Here is a 24,563-nt window from a genome sequence, read left to right as displayed (position 1 = left end):
TCTTTAAGCCTGTAAAAAACATTCAAGCCCTGCGGAGATCATTTCCTTCACGCACAACCAAAGCAGCCCTATTTCATTCGATAAGCTTTCCACATGTAGCTGCATGTTCCAGCGCATGAAGAATCTGACGTTTCTCCTTCTTTGGTTGTCAATGGAGACCCAAGCTTCCTCTCAGGCATGAGGCGTCAGGGGGTCCCACCATAGAAACAGAATAAGCTTCAGTTCATTGGGTCGCATGGACCAGCGCTGGGAGTCACATGGCAGCACTATGACCAACCCCCCCTTCCTTTCCCTCACAATCCACACGGATGGGGGAAGGGAAGGAGAGGAGGAGGGAAGTGGGAGAGAAAGAGGGAGGGTTGAGTTGGAAACATGAAGGCAAGGTGAAGAGCGAGAGGCGTACGAAGAGCCGAGAGGGAGTCCCGTATCCTCCGAATCACACCCACAGCACTGACCCTTTAGCAACTGGAGCAAATGATCACAGTAAACCGGACAGACAGAGAGGAAAAGCGACCCAGATAACAAGCTCACTCCACAGCGTTTGACTGGATAACAGGCTGTCGTAGAGGGAATGAATCTCAGAGCCTCATCCACAGGGAGCCTCCCGGCAATCTGAGGATTTTTTTTGTGAGGATTCCTTGATTGAGAGGAGGATTCTGTGGGAATATTGCTGTCAGAAGCTGGAATACTGTGCCATGAGTGGGAATAGGAGGCGGAAGAGGGATTGCTGAAGCATGGAGCAGGTGAGAGATATAGCATGAGTGCAGTTTATACAGAACGAACACATTCCCCGTTTCAGGACTGAGATGCTTCAGGCAAAAGCAAACAGCACAGCGGGATGTACCATTAATCGTTTAGCTGCAAAACAATCGTTTATAGTGGCATGTAACTTGTGTTTTTATCAGCTTGGCTTTATTATCGATTTGTTTTTGCTCATGTTGTTTATCATTTTTTATTTCTGACAATGCTGTCATGCTGAGGAAATGTCACATATAAAGGGGGGTAGGTCTGAATCAGGGTTTGGTTGGAATATAGTATGTTTTATCGGCGCTTAAAATCTAAAATGAGCAACCATATTTTCTGCTGTGCATGACAGCAATGAAACTAAACCACAAGCAGAACGATACTAGTCCAGACAAGTGTATCATACTTGATAACTTCAGATTTAGGTAAGCAACCATTAACATTAAATAGGAATTTATAAGTTTTTATGATAACTTGATTAATCACCACTCTGATTTATTATTGCTATTATTAAACTAAATAATTATTATTAACATTATTATATGCATCGTCCATTAGGCATGGGCCGGTGTAAAATTCTGACGGTATGATAACCTTGGATAAAAATATCACGGTTTTACGGTATCACGGTATTATGATACCTGCTCTCAAATATGTTCTTTTAAAACCTCTGGGTTAAAAACAAAAACTTTTTTCCCCTTTGAAATCTATGTATTTTATTTTGAGAAACATTTAAAATATTTTAGATGAGTAAACATGTCAGGCTAAATAAATCATTGACTTTTGCTGTCTTCTAAGTTTCAAAAACAGATTTTGTTTGCCATTTAAAACAGCATTTTTAGATATATATTCTGCTGTCTTAAAAAACAAACAAACAAAAAAAAACGTAAATAAAAAAATCGTGCACATACCACGGTATTGCAGAAAAGGTTTGAAAACCTTGACCTTTTAAAACCGCAGTATACCATGAAATTGGTTATATCGTCCATTAATAAAATCATGTGTATATATTTAGATCTTAGTTTTTTTTTAAATAAAATTTGTAAATATTTTAATTGTAATGATTGTATACATTATATTATTTTATATTCCATAAAAATTTTAGAATATCAAATTTAAATATTATTTGATTCACTCATATCTGAATAGTAATATTTTATAGAATGTAGATCATTTATTAATAAGTGTTTGCATCTTATTATTCATTATTATTATTAATAACATGTTGGTATTAAAATTTGTAGATTGTATTTTATATTAGTATTGTTTTATTTATATAATATTTATAATTGTGTCTGTATATTTACATATTTATTAATAATTAATATCACTGCTATTATTATTATATATTACTATATACTACTATATATATATTATTTTTTTATTATTATTATTTATATATATATATATATATATATATATATATATATATATATATATATATATATATATATATATATATATAATGATAATTTAATTACATTATTTCTTTTTAAATAATATTATTTTTTATATACATTTAATATTTTATTGTTATTAATACTAGTAATAGTAGTAGTTGTAGCAGCACTGGTAAACTGATTTTCATATACATAAATAAATTGGTTAATAATCCATTATCATTTTATTACAGGCAGATAGCTTTTTGTGACAAAAGTCAGACAAGTGAATACATTTTTTTTCCAGCTGTTGCTTGCCATGTTTGTCTAGAGAGATTCAAGGATGTTGATTCCCTAGGCTGAATTTGCTTCCTGAGCTTTATGCCATGCTCTCAACCGTCTCGCTCCTTTGGGAAAGCAGAGAGGCCTAATGTGACACTGCAATTTGTTACAAAATGTACTTGAATTCACTTATCATTTGGCAAAATATTCATTCCCAATCCAATCCTTGCCTTTATTTAAGCATGGTCACATGCTGTTTTTTCCCGCCCTCCAGTAATGAATTATTCATGTGCTCGTTCAGAGAGGACCCTGCATGTCCTCAACAATGATGATGTCATCCTCGTGCAATAGTAGAGACGTCACTGCATGACCAGAGAAGGTGAAATGCAGCTGCACCTCTGAAATATGACATGATTTTATTCAAATACATTTAAAGGCAAGACTTTATTAGTAAATAGTGCAAAAAAAAAATATTATCAACCATTTTTTTTTGTGCTGAAGGCTTCTAAAATATGTTCATATATGCAAATAATATCATTATTCATGCAAAAAAAATATTTCCTTGAATCTACACTGATTTGCATATATTTATATCACAAAAAAAAGGGAAGTTTGTATGAAGTCACGTTTAAAATTATTGTTTTAATTTTCAACAAATCTGAGTTAGTTTTTTAGACTGGAAATGTTTATACTTTATATTGCTCCATAAACAGCTAGAAAAGAATTGAATTCTCACAACTATCTGTGGAATAACATTAAACCAAACAAATTATTTAAAGTATCAAGCAGCTATCAAGCACATACATACACAAACTTAAGATTATAAATATGAATAAAAATGTGAAGTTTGAGCTCTGTTATATATGCTGAAGTGGAGAAAAAACTAATGTTGAGAAAACTAGTTTTAGAAATGTTGTAAATTAAATCTACATATACAAATTGAAATGCAAATGTTTTGATGGTTTATTTTTATCAGATTTGGGGGAAAAATTCTTTATGATCAGCCAGAAAGCCAAGCAAAGTCCAAAACCTCGAAACTGACAAGTGAATGAAAAAACAGTGTTTTGCCTGTAGTGTCTCGCCTTCAGCTATTTAAAATCACCACTTAATGCTTGGCATCAGAGCAGTGTGAGTCAGTCATCAGCTTTTCAAGCTCTTTGAGTGTGGAGAGTGATTTATGCTGGCTTACTGACACGTATTTGTTTGTAACACGCTCCGTAGTTTGATTTATATGCTAATATTGTAAGCGCAGATGTTTTTTTTAGTAATATTTGAGTCCCATTTCGATGGTAGATTTATAGTGGTTGACATTCAGGATGGCGACTCACATAATGAGGGCAGTGCTGGCATTATGAGAGGAACAGGATGAGGCTGTTATGAGCAGAGACGAGGACCTGATCCAACCTCCAAATGTGAGTAAATGCATTTTCATGGAAAAATGCCAACAGGCAAACGATAGCAAGCCAAACAACAGACCACCACAGCCTGACCAGGACATCAATACTCCAGAAAAAAGGTCTCTTAATTGGTGCAGGGGCATTTAAGGCTACTGGGGGCCTGGAAGGTATAAGCTAAATGTTTTACATACTTGACATTTTCTCTACACTATGAGTCGTGTGTGTGTGTGTGCCTGTGTGTGTGTGAAGGTCGTCTTATTGATCAGGTGTATGGAATGACTGTAGGACAGAAACAGTAGCTGGCTCTGTAGTGCAGACCAACTAAAAATAACTGTTGTTTTCATCCTGCTAGCTTCTTCTAATCTGTTTGTAGCTCTTTCTTTTTTATATATATATATTTAAAAAGAAGACATCTCATGATAACAAGTATGAAAATAGGTCTTTGAAGCAAGAAATATGCCTTAGCTGTAAATGGTAAAGCTTTTTTAAAAGAAAAACAGTTCGCACAAGCTGCCATTGTAGGGTGCAGTAGTTAAAGGTCCAGTCTGGTAACTATTATGTTGTGAGTTTGAACCCTGCAAAGGCCGATTCATGACTGTGCCCTTGAGGAAGATGCTTCTCAGGTTGGTCCGTAAAGATTTTTCCCTAAAAGTAAAGAATAGCAAGTAGCCACTTGCAACATGTGGATACCATTTTCTATTAACACTTCACCCCATACACAAGTTCATTCATTCATTTTCTTTCGGCTTATTTCCTATTGTCTGGGGTCGCCACAGCGGAATGAACCGCCAACTTATCCAGCATATGTTTTACACAGCGGATGCCCTTCCAGCTGCAACCCAGTTCTGGGAAACATCCATACACACTCATTCACACACATACACTATGGAACGTTTAGTTTGTTCAATTCACCTACAGTATAGCACATGTCTTTGGACTGTGGGAGAAACCAGTGCACCCAGAGGAAACCCCCGCGAACACGGGGAGAACATGCAAACTCCACACAGAAATGCCAACTGACCCATCTGGGACTCAAACCAGTGGCCCTCTTGCTGTGAGGCGACAGTGCTATTCACTGAGCCACCGTGTCGTCCCATTGACTCTAACAATCAGATTTTTCACTGTTTAACTTTCATATGGTAGGTGGAGCTGTTTCAAGAATCTTATAATACATTGCAGCTTCTCCAGATCTAAGAAGCAAAGATAAAGATCTGCTTGAACCGGATGTGGATTGAAGTATTTTTATGCACAATTAAGCAAATATGCTTAGTACATTCTGAGTACATGCATTTTGAATAACAGTTTAGTGGGGAAATCTCAAAACGCCGCCTGTCCATCATAGCCATCTGAATAGTCAAAATTGCAGCTTTTTTGGAAATGATGACATCACTTTACTATATAACCAGAAAAAGGAAGAACCCTGCACGTAACAACCAGTAACAACAACAATTGCGGATTACAGAGTTGAAGGTGCTGCTGAATTTATAATAACTATTACAACAGAACCTGGTAATGCTTTATCGACTAAACAACCAGTGGAGACACATTCACAGTAACGCATGTCAGATCATTTTAGATATACATGCATTAGTCGTATCGCCGGGCAGTTCGTTTTGCTGTGGTGACTCAAAACTGATCAATAAAGGGACTAAACCGAAGGAAAATGAATGAATGAATAAACACATTTTCCTTCAAATTCTTGTGTTTATGTTTGTAGGCAGCACACTGTAGCAGGACTTCATGGGGTCCTCATGCACCAGACCGGTTAGGAGGCCATGATGGACAGTGGGAAAATTTGGCTAGGATGCTGGGGTTAAACCGGTACTCTTTTTCAAAGGACCTCGATTAAACATCTCATCCGAAAGACGGCACTCACTTAACAGTATAGAGTCCCCTTCAATACACCGGGGCATTAGGACCCACACAGACTACAGGTTGAACGCCCCCTATATGCTGGCTTCTTTAACACTACTTCTGGCAGCAACCTAGCTTTTCCATGTAGTCCAGGTACTGACTGGGTGCAGCCCTGCTTAGCTTCAGTGGGTGACCCTGTGAGAGTTGCAGAGAGCTAACTGTTGGCAATATATATAACGTCTGCTTGAAATGAATGATATAATCATATCCTGATTCATTAAAACAAATCAGGTCATATCTATTCTCCTTTTTAGTATAATACTGCATTTAATTATACCACCTAATGAAGCATCTACTTAACCTGAAGAAAAAAAGCTACCGAATAATCCTTTGCGCAAATAGACAGGCAGAATGAAACTACAAACTGTGAAAGCCCTACTGTCATTGGATTGTTTATGATCTTGATCAAATTAATGGAGATCAAGTAAAATAAGTTGTAGAAATAAATAAAACAATCTCCCCATACACATTTTTACCCCTGCTTTGACTTGAAATCATATTTTGGTATTATCTCTTATGAAACTGTCTGCAAGACATCTTTTAATGTGTCTAGGGAAGTACAGTACTAATGTACACTCAATCTCTGAAATCCTAACTGCAGATGCTCCAGCAAAATCAGCATTAAATCACTCAAGGTCAGCAGAGGGGCAGTGCTTTTTAAACTCTTCATCTAACACACCGAGTTCCCATTGAAAGTAACCAGTAAGCGTTTGTGGTATTCTTTGAGAGGCAGTCTTTATGCCATCTTCATTTTGGAGGCTTGACTTCACGATTTAAAGTAGGACAGAATAGAAGAGATCACGTGTTGTCTGGATGGCCCTGTTGTCTCTGCTGATGTCTGAGTAGTTATTGGCATTATGACTGGAGTTAATGACCTGTTACTTCATCATTGCTATGAATTGTGTATATGGGTGAGAGAGCGTGTCTTGCACTCATTCCTCTCTGTCTCTTTCATGTTTTCATTCATCTCTCTGTTCTCTGCTCTTTCGCATCCATTACTATTGTTTTACCCTGCTTCTGTTACTTCATCCCTCCTGTGGCCATATTTGGATATTTTAGGTTTTGGTATTATGGACTTCATGGATTATGGATTATATTTGGAGGGAAATTCATCCCACTTTACAGTTAGTGGCCAGATGGCGTAGGGTTAGTGATCACCATAGCAGATGTTTCCTTTCTTAATCTGTACGTGTTTCCACTGGAGAAAATAGCCTTGTATTTGCAAACGGACTAAAATTATCGATGGATTTATAACACAAACATTGTTTTTGCAGTTGTAGTAAATTATGGAGGAGGTTATGGGGCAAACCTATTGCTATTAAATGGAGCATGGATTGTCTGGCTTTGAAGAAACTGGCTTGGGCTTCAGAGATATGTTTTACAGATTACGCTCTTTCCAGATCTTAATGTGTTTAACAGAGTCTGCTTGTTTTAAAGCAATGCCTGGGACCATTCTGATTGGAGGTTGGGCTGAAAGGATATTAGGTTATTGCACACAGACATTTCTCTGTTGGTTAGATCTCAAAATAGCCATTTAATCTACAATAAACTTTAACCCTGAACTACCACTGTGCATTATACAACATTATCTACCATTGTAACATGGTAATGTTTTTTTTCTAATGGACCGTTTAAACATTTAAGAAATTATATATATCATATCATATCATATCATAGTTGGATAAACATCTATTGTGGTAAATGGAAATTGTTTCAAACAATGCTAGATTTTTAGTTGGTGACGTCATTTTTAAAGAAACAATACATGCTTTGTAAAGCCTGGAGTTCACTATTGCTGTTTTGATTGGTACTCAAACATTACTATAGACAAAGCATGTATTAAACATGAAATGGCTGTCATTTTCACAAAATCACAGTTTTTAGTTCTCGTAGATTCAAGGATTTTTCAAAAAGTTGCACTTTGACAGTTGTTATGCAACAAAACAAGCAAGCAAAACAAAAATGCACAACCACTCAAAAACTTTCCTAGATTTGGCAAGTTCATATCTACAGTATGGAAATATACACTAACCGGCCACTTTATTAGGTATACCTTACTAGTACCTGGTTGGACCCCTTTTTGCCTTCAAAACGCCTTAATCCCTCGTGGCATAGATTTAACAAGGTACTGGATATATTCCTCAGAGAGTTTGGTCCATATTGACATGGTAACATCATGCAGTTGCTTCAGATCCATGACACGAATCTCCCGTTCCACCACATCCCAAAGGTGCTTTATTGGATTGAAGTCTGGTGACTATAGAGGCCATTTGAGTACAGTGAACTCATTTTCATGTTCAAGAAACTAGTCTGAGATGATTTGTGCTTTATGACATGACATGTTATCCTGTTTGAAGTAGCCATCAGAAGATGGGTACACTGTGGTCATAAAGGGATGGACATGGTCAGCAACAATACTCAGGTAGGGTGTGGCATTAACACAATGCTCAATTGGCACTAATGGGCCTAAAGTGTGCCAAGAAAATATCCCCCACACCATTACACAACCACCAGCCTGAACAGTTGATACAATGCAGGATAGATCCATGCTTTCATGTTGTAGATGCCAAATTCTGACCCTACCATTTGAATGTTGCAGCAGAAATCGAGACTCATCAGACCCGGAAACGTTATCCTATCTTCTATTGTCCAATTTTGGTGAGCCTGTGCCAATTGTAATCTCCGTTTCCTGTTCTTATCTGACAGGAGTGGCACCCATTGTGGTGTTCTCCGGTTTGAATTTCAGCAGATCATCTTGACCATGTCTAGATGACAATGCATTGAGTTGCTGCCATATGATTGGCTGATTAGAAATTTAATGAGCAATTGGACAGGTGTACCTAATAAAGTGACCAGTGAGTATACAGTGACATTCTGTAAAAAGTGTCATTTTCTTTTCTGTGTTGAATTACAACATGTCATTTTTAAAAGGAGACATCATAGTATGTCTTCATATTTCTGTGTATTTATGTATGTTTTTGAACATGTTGAGGTCAGACATTAGGTTGATCCCTTTGGTGGTTGACCTTTAGCCTAGAGGAAGTGATGTAAAGAGAAAGGAAATAGTGGTATGCATGCTATGCCACATGTGAATTATGAGGAAACAGGACGTTAGCGCTTTACAAGCACCTAGAGATGGTCTCGGTGACCAAAAACAGCTACAATATCCTCATCACAGCTCATAAATAGAGAAAATGATGGTAGTTCATGTAACACAATACAGTACCATTCCAAGCATTTCCTCTCACTCCAGTTATTTTTACCTATTAGTACTCTCTACTTTCCTTCAGGGGTAATATCACAGATGTTTCAGCTTCACGTTCATATACACATGCTTTCTAAGGGCCTCAAATACATTCAATATTTATGGCAATTTGTCAACACTTGCATTTCATGTTTTAAATTTAATCAGAGTTGAGGAATCGTTCATGGTTTGAAAGGATGTTTTTCTTTCTTACTCTTTAGTTCTGGTAATCTGTAAAACACACAAAATGTATCAGTCTTGCACAAGTGTCCACAGCCGCTTTTCACAACTGAAGAGATCAAACAGCATGGATTTACGACAGGTTGCAGGAGCCACAGAGACATGGGGTCATGAACCTTGTGACCCCTCCCTCTTTCTGCACCGAACGCTTACAGTCATGTTCACACATCTGTGGCCCCCTTTTAAACCTAAATAAGATGTTTTCATCAGTCCAATCACAAGTCTTCAGTGGCACTAAATACAGGCACAAACAGTGTCTAGTACAATGCCAAGTTTTACAGTAAGCTTGTCCACTTGTGACCACTTCCAGATGTTGTTGAAAATGCATTATATGGGATAGCTTTCATAGTGTAAATGTTCATATGGGCAAAGGCTTTTACTTTTACAGTAGACCAACTATTCTCTGTCTACTAACATTAAGAATTGAGTTTCTATATTGCCACGGATGGTTCCTTGAAACATCTGCTTCAAACTCGATTGAATGGACGTTATCAGTGGTTATCTGTTGATATTGGCAAGTAGGGGCCTTCTGCGCCTACTGGTAGGCTTTAAAGGCTGTTATCATCCATCCACATGGTCATTCAGCTATACTAAGAAGACTCAGGATCCAGATCTGTTTTTACATTACTGTGACGGGGTAGTGGTTGACTTTTAATAAAATACAATTAATGAGAAATTTAACAAATAATATACATAATTCTCGTTAACTTCTGGCTGCAGCTGTATGTGATCTTTAGCTGATTAAGCATGTGGATGAATGATAACATCCTTCTGAACCTACTAGTAGGCGCAGAAGACCTTCTACTAGCCCATATCTATCAGCTAACACTGATAATGTCCATTCAATCGAGTGATAAGATTCAAGTCGGCTGCTTGAATATCCTTTGACATCAATGCAAACTTTTCAATCCATAAAAGAGCTCTTTGTAGTGAAAAAAGTTTCTTAAAGATGTTTTAATTGTGAGAAATAAAAGACTCTTTAAAGAACTAATTGTTCTTTGGGAAATGAGCCTGGATTCAAACTTGGGACGACCAATGTTGTGCTACATGGATGCGCACTGCCTACAATACAAATGACATTGACTGGAAGCTCTTTTTTTAACAGTTAAGCACACCAAATCAAGGTATTCGTACTCCACTAGTATTCTGTACCAAAACAAAGACATAAGCCCTGGTCAGAGCACACGATTTTCATTGTTGTTACGAAAGTCACTATCAGATTATGCTATTTTTATTTATTTATTTATTTGTAATAAAATCTTGACTTGTCGTGGGTAACAAATGTGCCAGACTACACGTTTCTTCACGATCAGTCATCCCGTGACTTCTACGATGACCTAAATAAAATTAAAGTGAAACATTTACAGTTTTAGAAAAAATTATATTAACCTTTTCATTTTAATGACAAAATCATCCATTGCCGGTGAGTTTCAATTTAATTATTTTAATCAAGTAATTTAAATAAGAAAGACAGGCTTTTACAATGTATTAGCAGCACTGAACGCTTCCAGGTTACCTCAGAAGAACAAACTAGGCTGTAAGGCTGAGAGAACTCAGAAACTTGTGACAATGGAGATGTCTGCATATGCCAGTCTGTCAAATAAAACTGCTTAAAACACTTTAATATTTTAGAGAAAATAGTTCAAGTTTGCATAACCAATGATTGATTTTATCCACCCATAAGTAAACATGCAGCCAATTTTATGTCCGGACCCATGTATTAACAGCAGCACCTGCGGAAATAACTGATAAATGAATTGTTGTCTTAACTATTAACTATTGTCCACTGTCACCCAATTGATATAACCAATCGTGAAGATGAGGGGAAAAAATTCAACATGCTAGACTTTCTGCAATGGTGTCGTGAGAGACATGGTATCGGTTGTCGTGAACCATGCCACATTACAGAGGAAGAAAGGATTGATTCTTGTGTCACAAAGCCCATTTGTCGTTTACGACTCCCCACGACACCCTATGTCAAGGAAATTATGCCGAAATCTTGACAAATTTGTGTAATCTGTCCAGGGCTTAGATGTACAAAGTCTGTGCACCCATATTATTATAAATGGAAAAAAAGCAATGTGCAGTATGTGGTATAGTCCTGCCTTAAATGAATGAGCCAATTAGTATTTGGTAAAGTCACAGCGTTACTACAGCTGCTGTTTGAAACTCCAATGACAGCTTTCAGATACGTGCTTCAGACTGCATATGCGATGGTATATTAGATGGTCAAGCATCCAATCAGCCATGATCATTTGGTCCAATATGTATTGATACATTAAGCATGCAGTTATTGTTGCATGGTATTCAGTATGGTAATGACCTGGGCAAAGCTCCATGCCCCCGTCCATACGTCAACCTCACATAGAGTTAACAAAACAGATCCAGAAATCATTCATGAACAATTACTGTTAATTATGGGGTAAATTCCAGTGACATGAAATTTAGTGATTACTATGGACTTTGGCTAAATACATTGAACAGATATCAGTAAGGAGCTTGGAGGAGTTGGGAATGGCAAAGGGAGTTAGAAATGGTGTGCAGTTAACAATTAGAACTGGAGATACATGTCAGAATACAGTCTTAACTGACGTGTCCTGCCTGAATACGATGTTCAATAAATATGCATTCTGAGTCTAATATAAAACATTTCTATTATTGGTGCTTTTGAATATGAAATTAAATTGTAAGCTTGAAGGACAGCTTGGAATAATTTGTTGCTTCCCTATTCAGATTAATAGGAGCTGTGCTTGCAAGAATGAAGTAGGTGGCCAAGAGGTGTTTTCAAGCTGGCGGCTGAGTGCTTGTCTTAAAAGACATTTGACCAGAACAACCAAATATAAAATTAAAATCAAAAAATCCTTTTCACTTGCTTGTTTTGTCATTTGTGCACTTGATACAGGGCTTTAAGCACTTAAAGAACTGAAATCTACTTTAAACTTAGGACATACCATGACATACCAAGCTGATGGTTGGCTATCAGTGAGCATCTGTCTGGCCTTTTGCAGTGTGTTCCAAATGTCAGGTCTAGTTGGATATGATGTAAAACTAATAAGAGTGACCACTGATATAATAAGTGAATCAGTAACTGATTACGAGACTCTGTTTAGACGGTCAGATGTTCTTCCATTGAAGTTCAAGATGCTCTTTGGATCTTACATCATGCTGGCAAACGTGATCATAACTTGTAAAGCTCAAGTGCTGGTGTCATTAAACTGAAACATTTTCACAACAGGACTTTATTTGAACGTCACTAAATATACACTTAGGAAAGACCTACACAGCTTGAATGGATAGTATATAATATCAGCTCATTATATTACAGCTCAAAACATACTGTAGTACTAAGTGTAGTTTTACTAGCTACATTAGCTTCTGGGCTTTGTTGCAAGTGCTGCTGATGAGAGAAGCATATGGTAATGACTCTGGAGCTCTGAGCAGCTATGGTATATTGTAAAATAGTGGCTTCAAGATAAAAGAAGGGCATAGTTTCCCCTCTTACAGCCTTATGAGCTCTTAATCTGCAGTAGGGTGGCAGAAAAAATAGATGTATATAAGAGAAGTGGCGTACATGTGGCTGTGTTTTGGAGCAGAGCTGAAGTCTCCGCGTTGCTCTTTCTCCTCTTATCTTGTGGCTTGCAGGAGTTATTGGGATAATTTGATCTGGTTTGGTGGTAGGAGAGGATAATGAGTGCTGGAGGGCATTCTGAGTTAAACACGCTGTCTCACACAAGCACAGACACATACACACCGCACATTATTAAAGTTAGGAATGAATTCATCAGCCTAACACAGCTACATTGCCTTGTATATATGCTGGTTTGAAAAGTCTGGGATTGGGACGTTTCTTTTGGTAACATCATATTTTACATTGTACTTACCTTGGAAAGTACTACATAAAAATGAGATATGATGCATAATCTTATGCCACTAAACCTAAATCCTCATACTAAACTTAAACATTATGGTAGATGGTAATTATTGCTCCATAAATAAAAATGGAACCAATTTGCAAATGTTGTCAAAGGTCTAATGCATGTACAATAATAGCAATGAGTGCAAAAATAACAATGCAATTTAAAAAATCTGATTAATATTAAATTAATATTAACGTTTAAAACATCTTTTTGCTTTAAGCAAATTGTCATCTTTGAAAATACTTGTGTTGCTGTTTTGTGTAGAAAACAAAATACGCCTTTTCAGGATTCTCTGAATAATAGAATTTAAAAAGTGTATGTAAAAAAGTGAATTATTTGAAATACTGTAATCTTTTGTAGGGCTTTTAAATAATTAATCACTACTAAATGAATACTAACTAATAACAGCACTTGTACCGCCTCTTCACCCTTGTGTATTACTCCGCCCACATACACCGACAAGCAGAGGACTCTCCACAGTTTGACTACTATTGCAGCTGTTGGACAACATAATGTACTTTTTGAGGCTTTTTTAGTAAAGAATTTAGTTGTTTATATTGCGACATTGCAGTTTATTCATAAGGTTAGTGCCTATTTTAAAATATATATAATTTCGGAATTATGATTTTTGGATCATATCATCAACCTATCTGAGCTGACTAAAGAAAGTGACGACAGAGATGGCGACAGAGACTGCATAATAAGTCCTTAGGTAGGAAAAACAGCATTTTCTAAGTGTTAGTTTCAAATTACAGCTGAACAAATCATTATAAATCAGGTAAGTGACATTCTAAGTTTATCTCTCTCTTTTATATTTTGTAGTGCTGTATTAATACTACAGAAACTGCTAGAGTTTGCCTTGCTCTGGCTTTTTCTGGGTTAATTATTGTGATAACCCAATCGCAACAGAGAAATACTGGGAAACCTCTGTAGACTGATGGCATTTCATGTTGTTTAGCCTTATATAATATGAGCAAAATCACCTGTTTTGTCGTCATTTTAGACAGTACGCTAGAGAATCGCACACAATTACACACATTTATTTTGTTATGTAAATACATTTTTTAAATGTGATTAGTGGTGATTAATCACTGAAAAGCTTTTGGAACAATATATATTTCACTTTTGACTTTATCCTTGCAAAATAAATTTAATTTATTATTAAAAACAATAAACATTCAAAAAATAAAAAAGACATATGATGGCTCTAGGCCTCTTTGACAAGTCCTCTAAATCCATACAATCGCAACCTTTTAGTCAAAGTAAATGATAACAGATTTTCATGATTATAAGTCAGTACTTCACATTTTGTGGCTTCATTAGTACAATTACTGCCCTCTAAACTCACATGTACATCAAATCAGCAAAAGCATCCCAGCTTCAGTTGATTTATGTCTTGAAGAAACACAAAAAAAAGAGCTTGGAGTGTTGCAAAAGCCTCTCTCTTTTTCTTTCTGTCTCTCTAATGACAGCCACATGGGCCAAGGCACTGACTCAGTGTTAGGGCCCAATGCCACGTTTCCCTGGGTTTTCTGCAACTGTGTGGTTCTCTCTGCCCTGCAGATAACAAACTTCAAGGTGTGGGCTGATGGTCTGCAGCCTTCCAAGACTCTCCTTTAATCCGTACAGTTTGATTTAATAAACAAGAAAGCGAGCAAATATTTTCAAAAATGTTGTTTTGCCTTTGTCCTGCTGCGACCTAATGTACTCAACCGCTGAGTTTCTTAACTTGATCTAAGTGAGCAAAGAAGTGAGGTCACTGTTTGCCATGCCTCTAGGCCCTTTGTTAATGTGCCGCCGGCCGGCCAATAACAATGAACCAGCTTGAGTCGACTTCCTACTGTATATTTACTTGACAGTCATTTCACACCCAAGTCTTCCCGCAAATCAAACTTAACAAACCAAGGAAAGTCAACTCAAGGAGTACTTCAAGAAAGGCCGAAAACACAAACATGTAAGGTTTTTGTGAGCTATTTTTATTCATAGATAAAGCCTCTTTCTGTGGCAAAACGACTGGTCTAATGCAGTGTCCCTTCAATCAATACTACATTTGCTCATCTGTTGGCCTGCAGCCAATTGATTGATCCGTCATGACCACAGCCTGACCCGCAGATCTCCAGAATGAAGCTGGCCTGATGTTTAATCGTCACGTTCTGCAGGTCGCATTGGCTAGAGTCTGTCACCAATCTGTCAACTCTGACCTCCCCAGCTCCCATTTCACTCCCGGCACGACTCATAATCATGGTATGTTGAGTCAGTGTTTCTGTAATAATTATTTTTTTTTCCATCTTTTCCCTTTAGTAAACAGTAATTAAACATAATTATAAAATAAAATCATAATAAAACTGCACATCAGTCACAGCATATGTGATCAAATTTATCTCAGATTATCATTTTATTTCTGAATAAGAATTGGCATTGAAAACGTGTGTGTTCTGTAAATGAGCAGTATCCAAAAATGACTTAATAACTGCTGGCTTATTACCTGCTTATAATTAAGATATTGGCTGTTTATATGGGATGTATATGGGTCGTTTATATGGGATGTAGAATAAGATTGTACTACGTATATATATATATATATATATGAATATATATATATATATGAATATATATATATATATATATATATATATATATATATATATATATATATATATATAAATATATATATATATATATATATATATAAATATATATATATGTGTAGTACAATCTTATTCTACATCCCTAATCTTATCCACTACCTAAACCCATCAACTACCTTGCTAACTATTGATAAGCAGTAAATTAGTAATGAGCTAAAATCATAGTTTTGTCAATATCTATTATGAATTGATCATAATCTCATAAAAAACAATCAATGTGTATTAAATTGCGATTATAACAAGTTTTTTTAATAAAGAAATTATTAACAGTTATTATTGAATGTCATAAACTGTAATTATTGACCAAATCTTTGCTCTTTGATTTAAAATGCTGCCAGAACTTTGTCAAAAACACCTGCTCTCCAAAGAGTGGTCATAAATGACAAACAGGTCGAGGTTGTGGAGGAATATAGGTACCTAGTAGCTATTATTGACAACAGGCTGACATTTGATCAAAACACACATACAATTATTAATAAGGCTCATCAAAGACGTTCTTAAGACATTTTACAATTCATATATTGAAAGAATTTTGTCCTTTTCTTTTATTTGCTGGTTTTCTTCACTGTCTATAAAAAAACAAGAATCCTATTCAAGGCATTGTTAATTTGTGTTCCCCTGCAAAGTCTTGCATCCTATTACGAACAGCGGGTGTTGAGGATGGCACATAAAATTCAAGGAGACAGCACACAAAACAAATATTTTGAGTGGATGCCCCTTGGGGCAGGACAATAAGATGTCCCACAAATCATAATAAATTCACTTTTGTGCCTGAAGCAATTCGGTTACGTAATAAATGCAGTTAATCAATGGATTATTATTTATTACTATTATTATTTATTATTGTTATTGATTTTTTTTTCTTCACAGTTTTTTTTTGTGTACTTGATGTTAAGTGTTGGTGTCTAATGTGTTAAGTGTGTCATTCTATGTGAAGCATTAATGACGTTTTTAAACTAAAATAAACTAAAAAAAAAGAAGAAATAAAATTTGATACATTTAGTCCTAATTTGCTTTGTATTTACACTATAATTTTAAGAGGAAAGCAAAATATAATTACAAAAAGGCTTTTATGACGAAGAATTTGGCATTTTGAAACCCACAGTGGAAGTACCATGATGTAGTGAGTGAAATGTGTTGTGTTGTTAAATCTGTAGCACAAGAAATAGCCGTTTATAATTTAATCCCATCATCTGATAGCATACTTGTACATGATACCACTGCATTGTCCTAAAGGTAGCTCCTCTGGTAACATATTTGATCTTACGGTAAGAGTTTATATCTTTGTCTACCCACTCATACTTTACTCACCTTCCCCTTTCTGTTATGTCTTTTCGTTCCCGTTTATCTTTTTATCTGGGTACAAAGGGGGCTTTGTTTTCGTGGCCTTGAACGCACCGCGCTCTGGCGCCCGTCACGCGTCCTGCTACGTCACAGTTTCCGAACGCAAACGCAAAGCGGCGTGCCATGGTGTAATAGCCGCGTTTTGGCGGCAGAGGGAGCTCCGAGTCACCCGTTAGTTACATTAATCCAGCAGCATAGTGCTGTGTAGCGGGACAGGCCGGTGGAGGAACTGAACGGATTTGCATCGGGGCGAGGGAAGAGGGAGGGCACTGCGGGAAGCCCAAACAACGGGAAAAAGAGGCGAGTGGACGGAAGAAAACTAGGATATGTGGACGCCGCGGTGCTAGATAAATCGCTCGTAGCAGATTTCTTTTATTTACTTTTTAATCGCGACCCCTTCCCCGAAACCCCCTCGCTATCCCTCTGTAAAACAAGTTAAGCTGTCCAATGAATGGAGTTGCATTTTGCCTTGTTGGAATACCTCCGTATCCAGAAAGCGAAGTAAGTGCAAGACTTTTCCTCAGTCAAACGCGCTGAGCATCAGTAAACGCTAGTGTAATGTCGAGCTGACCGTCATTGAGTGTGTTAAACAGTGCTGTATTATTAGTCAGAAAGCATGATTTCCTAAGAGGATTAAGTAGCGTGGCTACAGTGTGTACAAACAGATGACACCGCTATGCCTAACAGAAACTCTTTCTCATCTTCAGGGCGGGTTAATAATCGAGTTTTAACCTCCACTAGTTTGTAAATGGGTGGTTTTTTTATCAGATGTACGACTGGAATGTTCGTAGTGTAACATTAATCGCACATTGTTGTTGTTGTCAACGCCGCCGCGAGCTCAGGATTCAGCAGCACAGCCTGTCAATCAATCACTGCACACGCCATTCTCTTATTCATTACTGTATAGTTTAATGGCAGAATCATGTGTACAGCACTGTCTGATCATGAGTTTTCTGTGCGTGTGTGGCGTGTATTATATTTGTCAAAATGTTGGTTTGTGGCTAAGGTAATGAGAGCATGATAAAAAAAGAGAATAAAGGTGTAATAAAGCTATTATTGCAGAATTTTGCAACTCTGTTGCTTTGAAATCTCTTCAGCAAGAATGGAAGCATGAATGTAGCCTATATTAAAAGTGTCATTCAGCTTTTATTGTTTTTTAATATCATTGTTTGTCATTATCATTATTACTATCATTTAGTTTTAGTACATTCAAGTAAAAAGTTTTGTTTGTTTGTTTATTTATTGTATTTGTTTGGGGGCAGATAATCATGAGTATCATACTTTTTTTTTTTACCTTGTTTTATAAAAGACCCACACGGAAATGTATTTCAATTTAACAATAGTTATAACAATAGTTTATGTACCAGATATCTTGTAAGGCTTTTGTGTACTGTATTGCACTCTAATATCATAAACAAAAGTTGTGAACACATGAATGGCCAAGTCAAATCATGTTTAAAAGATGAAATTCTAAGTTCTTGAGAAGAGCAGCTGAGGTGACTTAAAATATAGTGAAAACACTGATGTTTAATGATGATGCTGTAAAATAATATATAGAGATTGATGAGTGGAAGGCAGTTCTGTAGTAATACTGTAAAGGCCATTACTCAACATTAGAAAATTTACTACAAAACACTTTGTTGTCACATTATATCAGAGAGGAAAATGTGGTGTCATGCATCAAAACAATAAGGGTGTAATTCAGTATCAAAAGTAGCTTTTGTTCTTCCTGTATAGTCGAATGACCTGGTCGGACATTGCTATTATACGTTTATTTTACTATGATATTACTGAAGAGACACTAAAGGTCATTAAGTGTAAAAACTACTGCTACTTTTGCTATGGTTTGTATAGCAAAAAGGCACATTTAAAACAAAAATGATTAGATTTTTATGGTAAGGTTGTGTAGCCTATGTTAAAAATGTAATTCAGTTTTAATAGTTTATTATTATTTTTGTTATTATCATTATTACTATCTTTTAGTTGTCAATACATTCAAGTAAACACAGAGGGGGCAGATAATCATACATTTTTAACATGTTTTATAGAAGACCCACACTAAAATTTATCTTGTAAAAATTCATCTTGTAAGGCTTCTTTAGCGCAAAAATCATTTGATGACATATTTAAAAGTATAGTGTAGAGGAAAAATACAAATTTGTACTTTTAAATCTTTATACTTTAACACAATCCTCAGACAACCAAAATAAATCCAGATTTGTATATTTTTTTAGCATTTAAAACCTGACAGACATCTTTTTACAAAGCGTTTCTTTAGAGTAAAAATCATTTGATGACAGATTATTAAATGACTGTGTTTGAAGATGGCAGTATAGATGCAGGATATTAAATTGTACTTTTAAATTTTATACATTAACACGATCCCTCAAACCACCAAGTTTTACCAGTTTATAAACCATCTCTGTCACAACGGAATGTTTTTTACACAGAAAGTTTTGTGATTTTATTTCAACAGTACGTTACTGATAGGTTACTGAAAATGAATACATTTTTCATTAAAAGCCAATAAAATACACATATCTATACACTGTGAAAAAGTTGACTCAACTCAAAATTGTAAAGCAACTTGCTGCAGAAGTTAACTTTTAACCCAAGTACACTGGAAAAGAGTTTACCATAAAATAAGTTCAATGGACTCATAAGGTTAATTTTATTCATCTTAAAGTTTTTAGGCAACCAGGACTTTTTTTGCACTAGATTCGGTTTGAGTCAAGTCAAAAAAGCTCTGCAGCAAGTTGCCTTAAAGTTTTTAGTTGAGTCAACTTTTTTTTGCAGTGTAGATATGATATTGAAGAACTGATAGTGGTGAGTAACTCTGATTTTCACATACTATTACAGATTATATTTTATGTTTTTTATTGTTATAGATGCAATAAACTAAAAATTCAAAATGAAATTATATTTTTATATTATTTGATTGCATACTTCTCATACTAATATTTACAACTTTTACTCTACTTGCACTACATTTTTGGGCAAGTATAATGGTACTTTAACCATTATTTGTATTATTTGTCAGAACTCTTTCCACCACTGTTGACACTTTTATGTCCTTCTGAACATTTCTTTCCTTAAGCCGGTTATAGTCTCCTCCATCTGTGTGTCAGCTTTCATTTACGAGGAAAAGAGGAAGCGTTTATTTGTAAACTGCTGTATATTTGAGTGTGTATGTGTGTGTGCTGTCCATGTGTGTATGGGTGTGTGCAGCTCGTACATAACAGCATCACCCGGAGCTATACAGCTTTACTGTACCTCTCAGATCTTTTCTTTGTCATAATTCTTGCTTTACAGTCAGAGGTTTTCCTCTGCTCTTTTATTGGACCCTTTTGATGTGAATTTGGGGAAGACACACATGTGCATCAGCCACAGCCATCAGGACTGAATGGTTTTAGTGAATCATTAGCATGAAATTGTATTTTGTTATTTTGCTTGTGTTGGATATGCCACATAGTTAAGCTGAAGAAGCGTGTCTGTTCAGCTAGCCGTGTCTTATCTACAGATTTGCAGGCTAAAAGGGTTTTAGAGTGCAGTGGCATTAGTAAAGCCATCTCGATTTTCATCGAAAATTATCTGAACACTTCAAAATGTCTAAACGCTGGTGTGCTATATAATAGAATATCAAACTATTTGGCTCTATCTTCACTTCGTTTTGTTGCCGAAGTGATTTTAATAGAGGTATAAAGTGAGTTTCTTACTCAACAGAATGATTTATTTTTTATTTAACTTTTGCAGAGTGTAAGTGTACCCTGTAATATCATGAATACAAGTTCTGAACACAAGAATGGCCAAGTGAAATCAAGTTTAAAAAATGAAATTCTGAGTGAAAATCTTGAGTTATGGTGTTTGAAGAGCAGCTAAGTTGAATATAGTGTAAACTCTTGATGTTATAGATGCTGTAATGTAATATATAGAGATTGATAAGTGGAAGACAGTTCTGTAGTAATACTGTAAAGGTTATTACTCAACTTTAGATAGTTCACTACAAAACACTTTGTTGTCGCATTATATCTGAGAGGACAATGGGGTTTTGTGCATCAAAACTAGTTTCAGCATCGATATTGCAATGTGTCCATTCAAAATATTCACATCGCACGATATGCAACATTTAGTCTGAATTATAGTTGACGAGGAGATACAGAATTGTATTTAATTACTGTGTTTATACAGAATTTATACAATTTATGCCATAAAGGTTTGTTCTTACTTAGAATATTTGTGTCGTTTCTAGTCCAAATATCTTCATTTCAAAGCAAAAACAAGGTTTTTTTACTTGCCCCACTGACAGATCAGTTTGTTTGTTTTAAGAAAAAAATTGAAAAGGACAGTAAAGTTGAAGACAAAACAATATTTTTATCTGAGCAAAGAATTTTTGATAGTTGGACTAGAAATGAGACAAAGCGATGAAACAAAAGCATTTTTTGCAGTATTCTATTCGATTTTTATACCTGAATTCTGCTAGACACCATAGAAAACCTGATATTTAAGTTGTCTTATGACAATATCCCACATCGCAATATTTATCACAGAAAAATAAAATATTGCATTGTCTGATTTTTCCAATATTGTGCAGCCCTAATCAAAACAATAAAAGTATAATTCAGTATCAAATGTAGTTTTTTTGTTTTTGTTCTTAGTTGAATGACCTGGCTGGACATTGCTATAACACATTTATTTTACTATGATTTATTGAAGGCACACTACATTTAATTAAATGTAAAACAATTTGTATAGCAAAAAAATCTAAATTAATGTAAATTGATATAGAAATAAAAGACTGTTCGATCCTTGAAACCATTTGGTTTTAGACAATGCTTTAGCTAAACATTTTAATTTTAAAGCTAAAATTATATTGCCTGATCACACTTCTATATATTTTAATTGTTAGAAGTACATGAATATATGTTGTTTCATATTTCCTTTAATTAATGTAAATAATTAATAACAAGATTAAACAAAGCAGATATTTAGAAAAGTCAGAAATTAATGTGAAATTTCACTGACATTTAAAACAAAATGAAGTTATTTGGTTTTATTGTTTTTTATGTAAACTTTAAATAAAGTCCCGGCTGGGCCAGTTGCATTTCTTTGTGAAGTTTGCATGTTCTCCCTGTGTTTGTGTAAGTTTTCTCCGGGTGCCACGGTTTCTGCTGTAGTTCAGTAATGTGTGGCATAAGTTAATTGAATGAACTAAATTGTCAGTAGTGTATAAGTGTGTGTGAATGTGTATGGGTGTTTCCCTGTACTGGGTTAGGGCTGGAAGGGCATCTGCTGCGTAAAACATGTGCTGGAATAGTTGGTGGTTTATTCGGCTCTGGTGACCTCTGGAATAGAAACAAGCCAAAGGAAAATGAATGAATATTAAATATTGTTTTATGTGTCTGACTTGAATGAAGGATACCCAGCATGAAAGTACAAGCATTCCACACTGTAAAAAAAAGGCTGGGTTCCACAGAACCTATTCATCTCGTCTCAACACAAATCGATCCAGTTAACTAAATGGCTTTTACAATTTTAAGTTGATTTATCTTAAAACAAGATGTCCATAAAAATGACTTAAGAACTGTTTTTTTGTGAGCTCATTTAAAAATGAAGTAGTTTAAACAAGCAGCAAAAACATTTTTGAGTGCTAAAGGTCATGCATGATTCACTGACTGAAGTCTGACAACCAAAATAAATCCAAATTTATTAGCATTTGAAACTTGACAGGCTTCTTTTTGCAAGATGTTTTGTTTAAGAAATTGACTTGTGATATTTTTATTTAAATTACATTACAATATTTAAAAACAGACTTAAAAGAGAAAATGAAAAGAGCCAAAAAGAAAATGAATGAATTATTAATATTTGAATAATATTGCATTAATATATTATTTGTTACTTAATTGTCATTGTCATTTTGGGAGGGGGGGGGGGGGGGGTTCTGTGCAAGTTTAAAAGATTTGGAATAACTGATAATTTTTCATTGTCTTGTTGAACTTGTACACTCTAAGAAATGCCAGGTTATTTCAACTCAAATTGGCTAAAATATGGACTCACCCAAACATTGGATCAAATTTTGTCCCTTTCATTGAATTAAAAAAAATAACCCAGGAGTTGGGTTATTTCTCATTACATCCAAAGTTGGGTTGTAATAACTCGTTATGTGATCATCATAATATTATTGGCAATAGCAGCATTATAATCTCTAGAGTGTGACAGAAACTGTGTGTGTGTGTTAATATGACATGAATCTAACCCTCAACCCACACACATAGAGACAGCGAGAGGGAAGAAATGTACGGAGGACAAGAAAAGATCATGGAGGGAGATTAGTCAGAAAGATGCGATTTTCTCATAATGGATTCCAGGAGACCCAAATACACTTGATAAATATAGTGTGTGGCGTTGTTTTGCTCAGAGGGTGTGGTGTGTGTGTGTGTGTAAGGGAGTGAGTGAATGTGCAGCTCTCGCTCTCCCAGTCATGCCTAATTGAACCCTGATTCAATTATAACAAAGCGGTTAGGCAGAGAGGAGGGAAAGGAAAGATGGAGAGAACATGAGAACACACTTCACTTCATTTAGGGAGATCAGCAGACTCACGAACATCAGATCAGAGCAGTCAGTCATACACACTCCAGTAAACACATTCAGAAGAGCTGTTTTGTCGGTCTTTAATACTTAACGGGATTTAATCATGCAGAGAAGCTGTGAAGAAGCTTGTGATTCTCCCGTGTCTTTACAAACATAATTAAATGAAACGACGTAAGCAGTTTGGAGCTTTACAATTTTATTAGTAGCTTATGCATCCTGACAGGAGATCACTGCAAGTTTATGTGTTAGAAAGAGGCTTGTGTGTAAGAGAGGAGAGGATGAACAAGGTTGATCTTGTTTTAGTCTTTAAACACAGAAGTCTGGGTTAATCCTAGTATGACTTTAACATTTTTTAAGTCTCTTGATGATCACCAATGCTGCATTTATTTAAAACATACAGTAATATTACTTAAATATTCCCAGCAGGCACACAACATCATAAGACATTAATGTTAGGTTAGATTTAGGTCATGATGTCAGCTGACCAAAAGTCCAACGTCTGATAGATGTCATGATGGGAACGTCCACAAAACGTCAAGGTGTAACATGATTAGACGTTGATATTTGATTGATTTTAGGTTGGACATTGGACATTTACAAACAAAATCCAATATCCCCACAACATTGGTGAATAAATGTTCAAATTAGTTGAAAAGTTAGGGCTAAAAAACCTTACATTTACTTGGGAACCGTAAAACTGATTTTTTGTTTGTTTTGAAAACCATCACTTTTCCAAACCGGTTATTGCTCCCTGCCTAATGTGAAGTGCCATCTGAAATGAGCATAATTCAAAATGAGCACATTTATGCTTGGTTATTTCACTTTAAAGCAGGGGTGCCCAAACTTTTACTTATAAGGGGCCAAAG

At 35.7% G+C, this 24,563-nt stretch overlaps 1 protein-coding gene across 14 annotated transcripts in view; it reads left to right on the top strand.

The window, feature by feature from the left end:
* The first annotated feature begins 361 nt into the window (after positions 1-361).
* The window catches only part of arhgap23a (Rho GTPase activating protein 23a), a 135,630-nt gene continuing 111,428 nt past the window's right edge, over positions 362-24,563 (top strand). For 8 of the 14 annotated variants that reach the window (XR_015481053.1, XR_015481058.1, XM_087244917.1 and 5 more), the window contains exon 1: positions 17,396-17,610. Coding sequence is in view for 11 of the 14 variants with exons in the window: in XM_087244917.1 (XP_087101043.1) it covers positions 17,557-17,610 (54 nt within the window). In the remaining 3 variants the exon portion in view is untranslated. Of the gene's footprint in view, positions 744-17,395; positions 17,611-24,563 lie in introns of those variants that run through there. The other 6 variants (XR_015481054.1, XM_087244904.1, XM_087244918.1 and 3 more) reach the window with 1 other exon arrangement.

This window comes from Danio rerio, chromosome 3, assembly GCF_052040795.2.
Source record: "Danio rerio strain M-AB ecotype USA chromosome 3, GRCz13ab, whole genome shotgun sequence".
NCBI classification, from domain to species: domain Eukaryota; kingdom Metazoa; phylum Chordata; class Actinopteri; order Cypriniformes; family Danionidae; genus Danio; species Danio rerio.
Note: the sequence above shows the minus strand (reverse complement) of the source record. Positions and strands in the feature narration are given on the sequence as shown.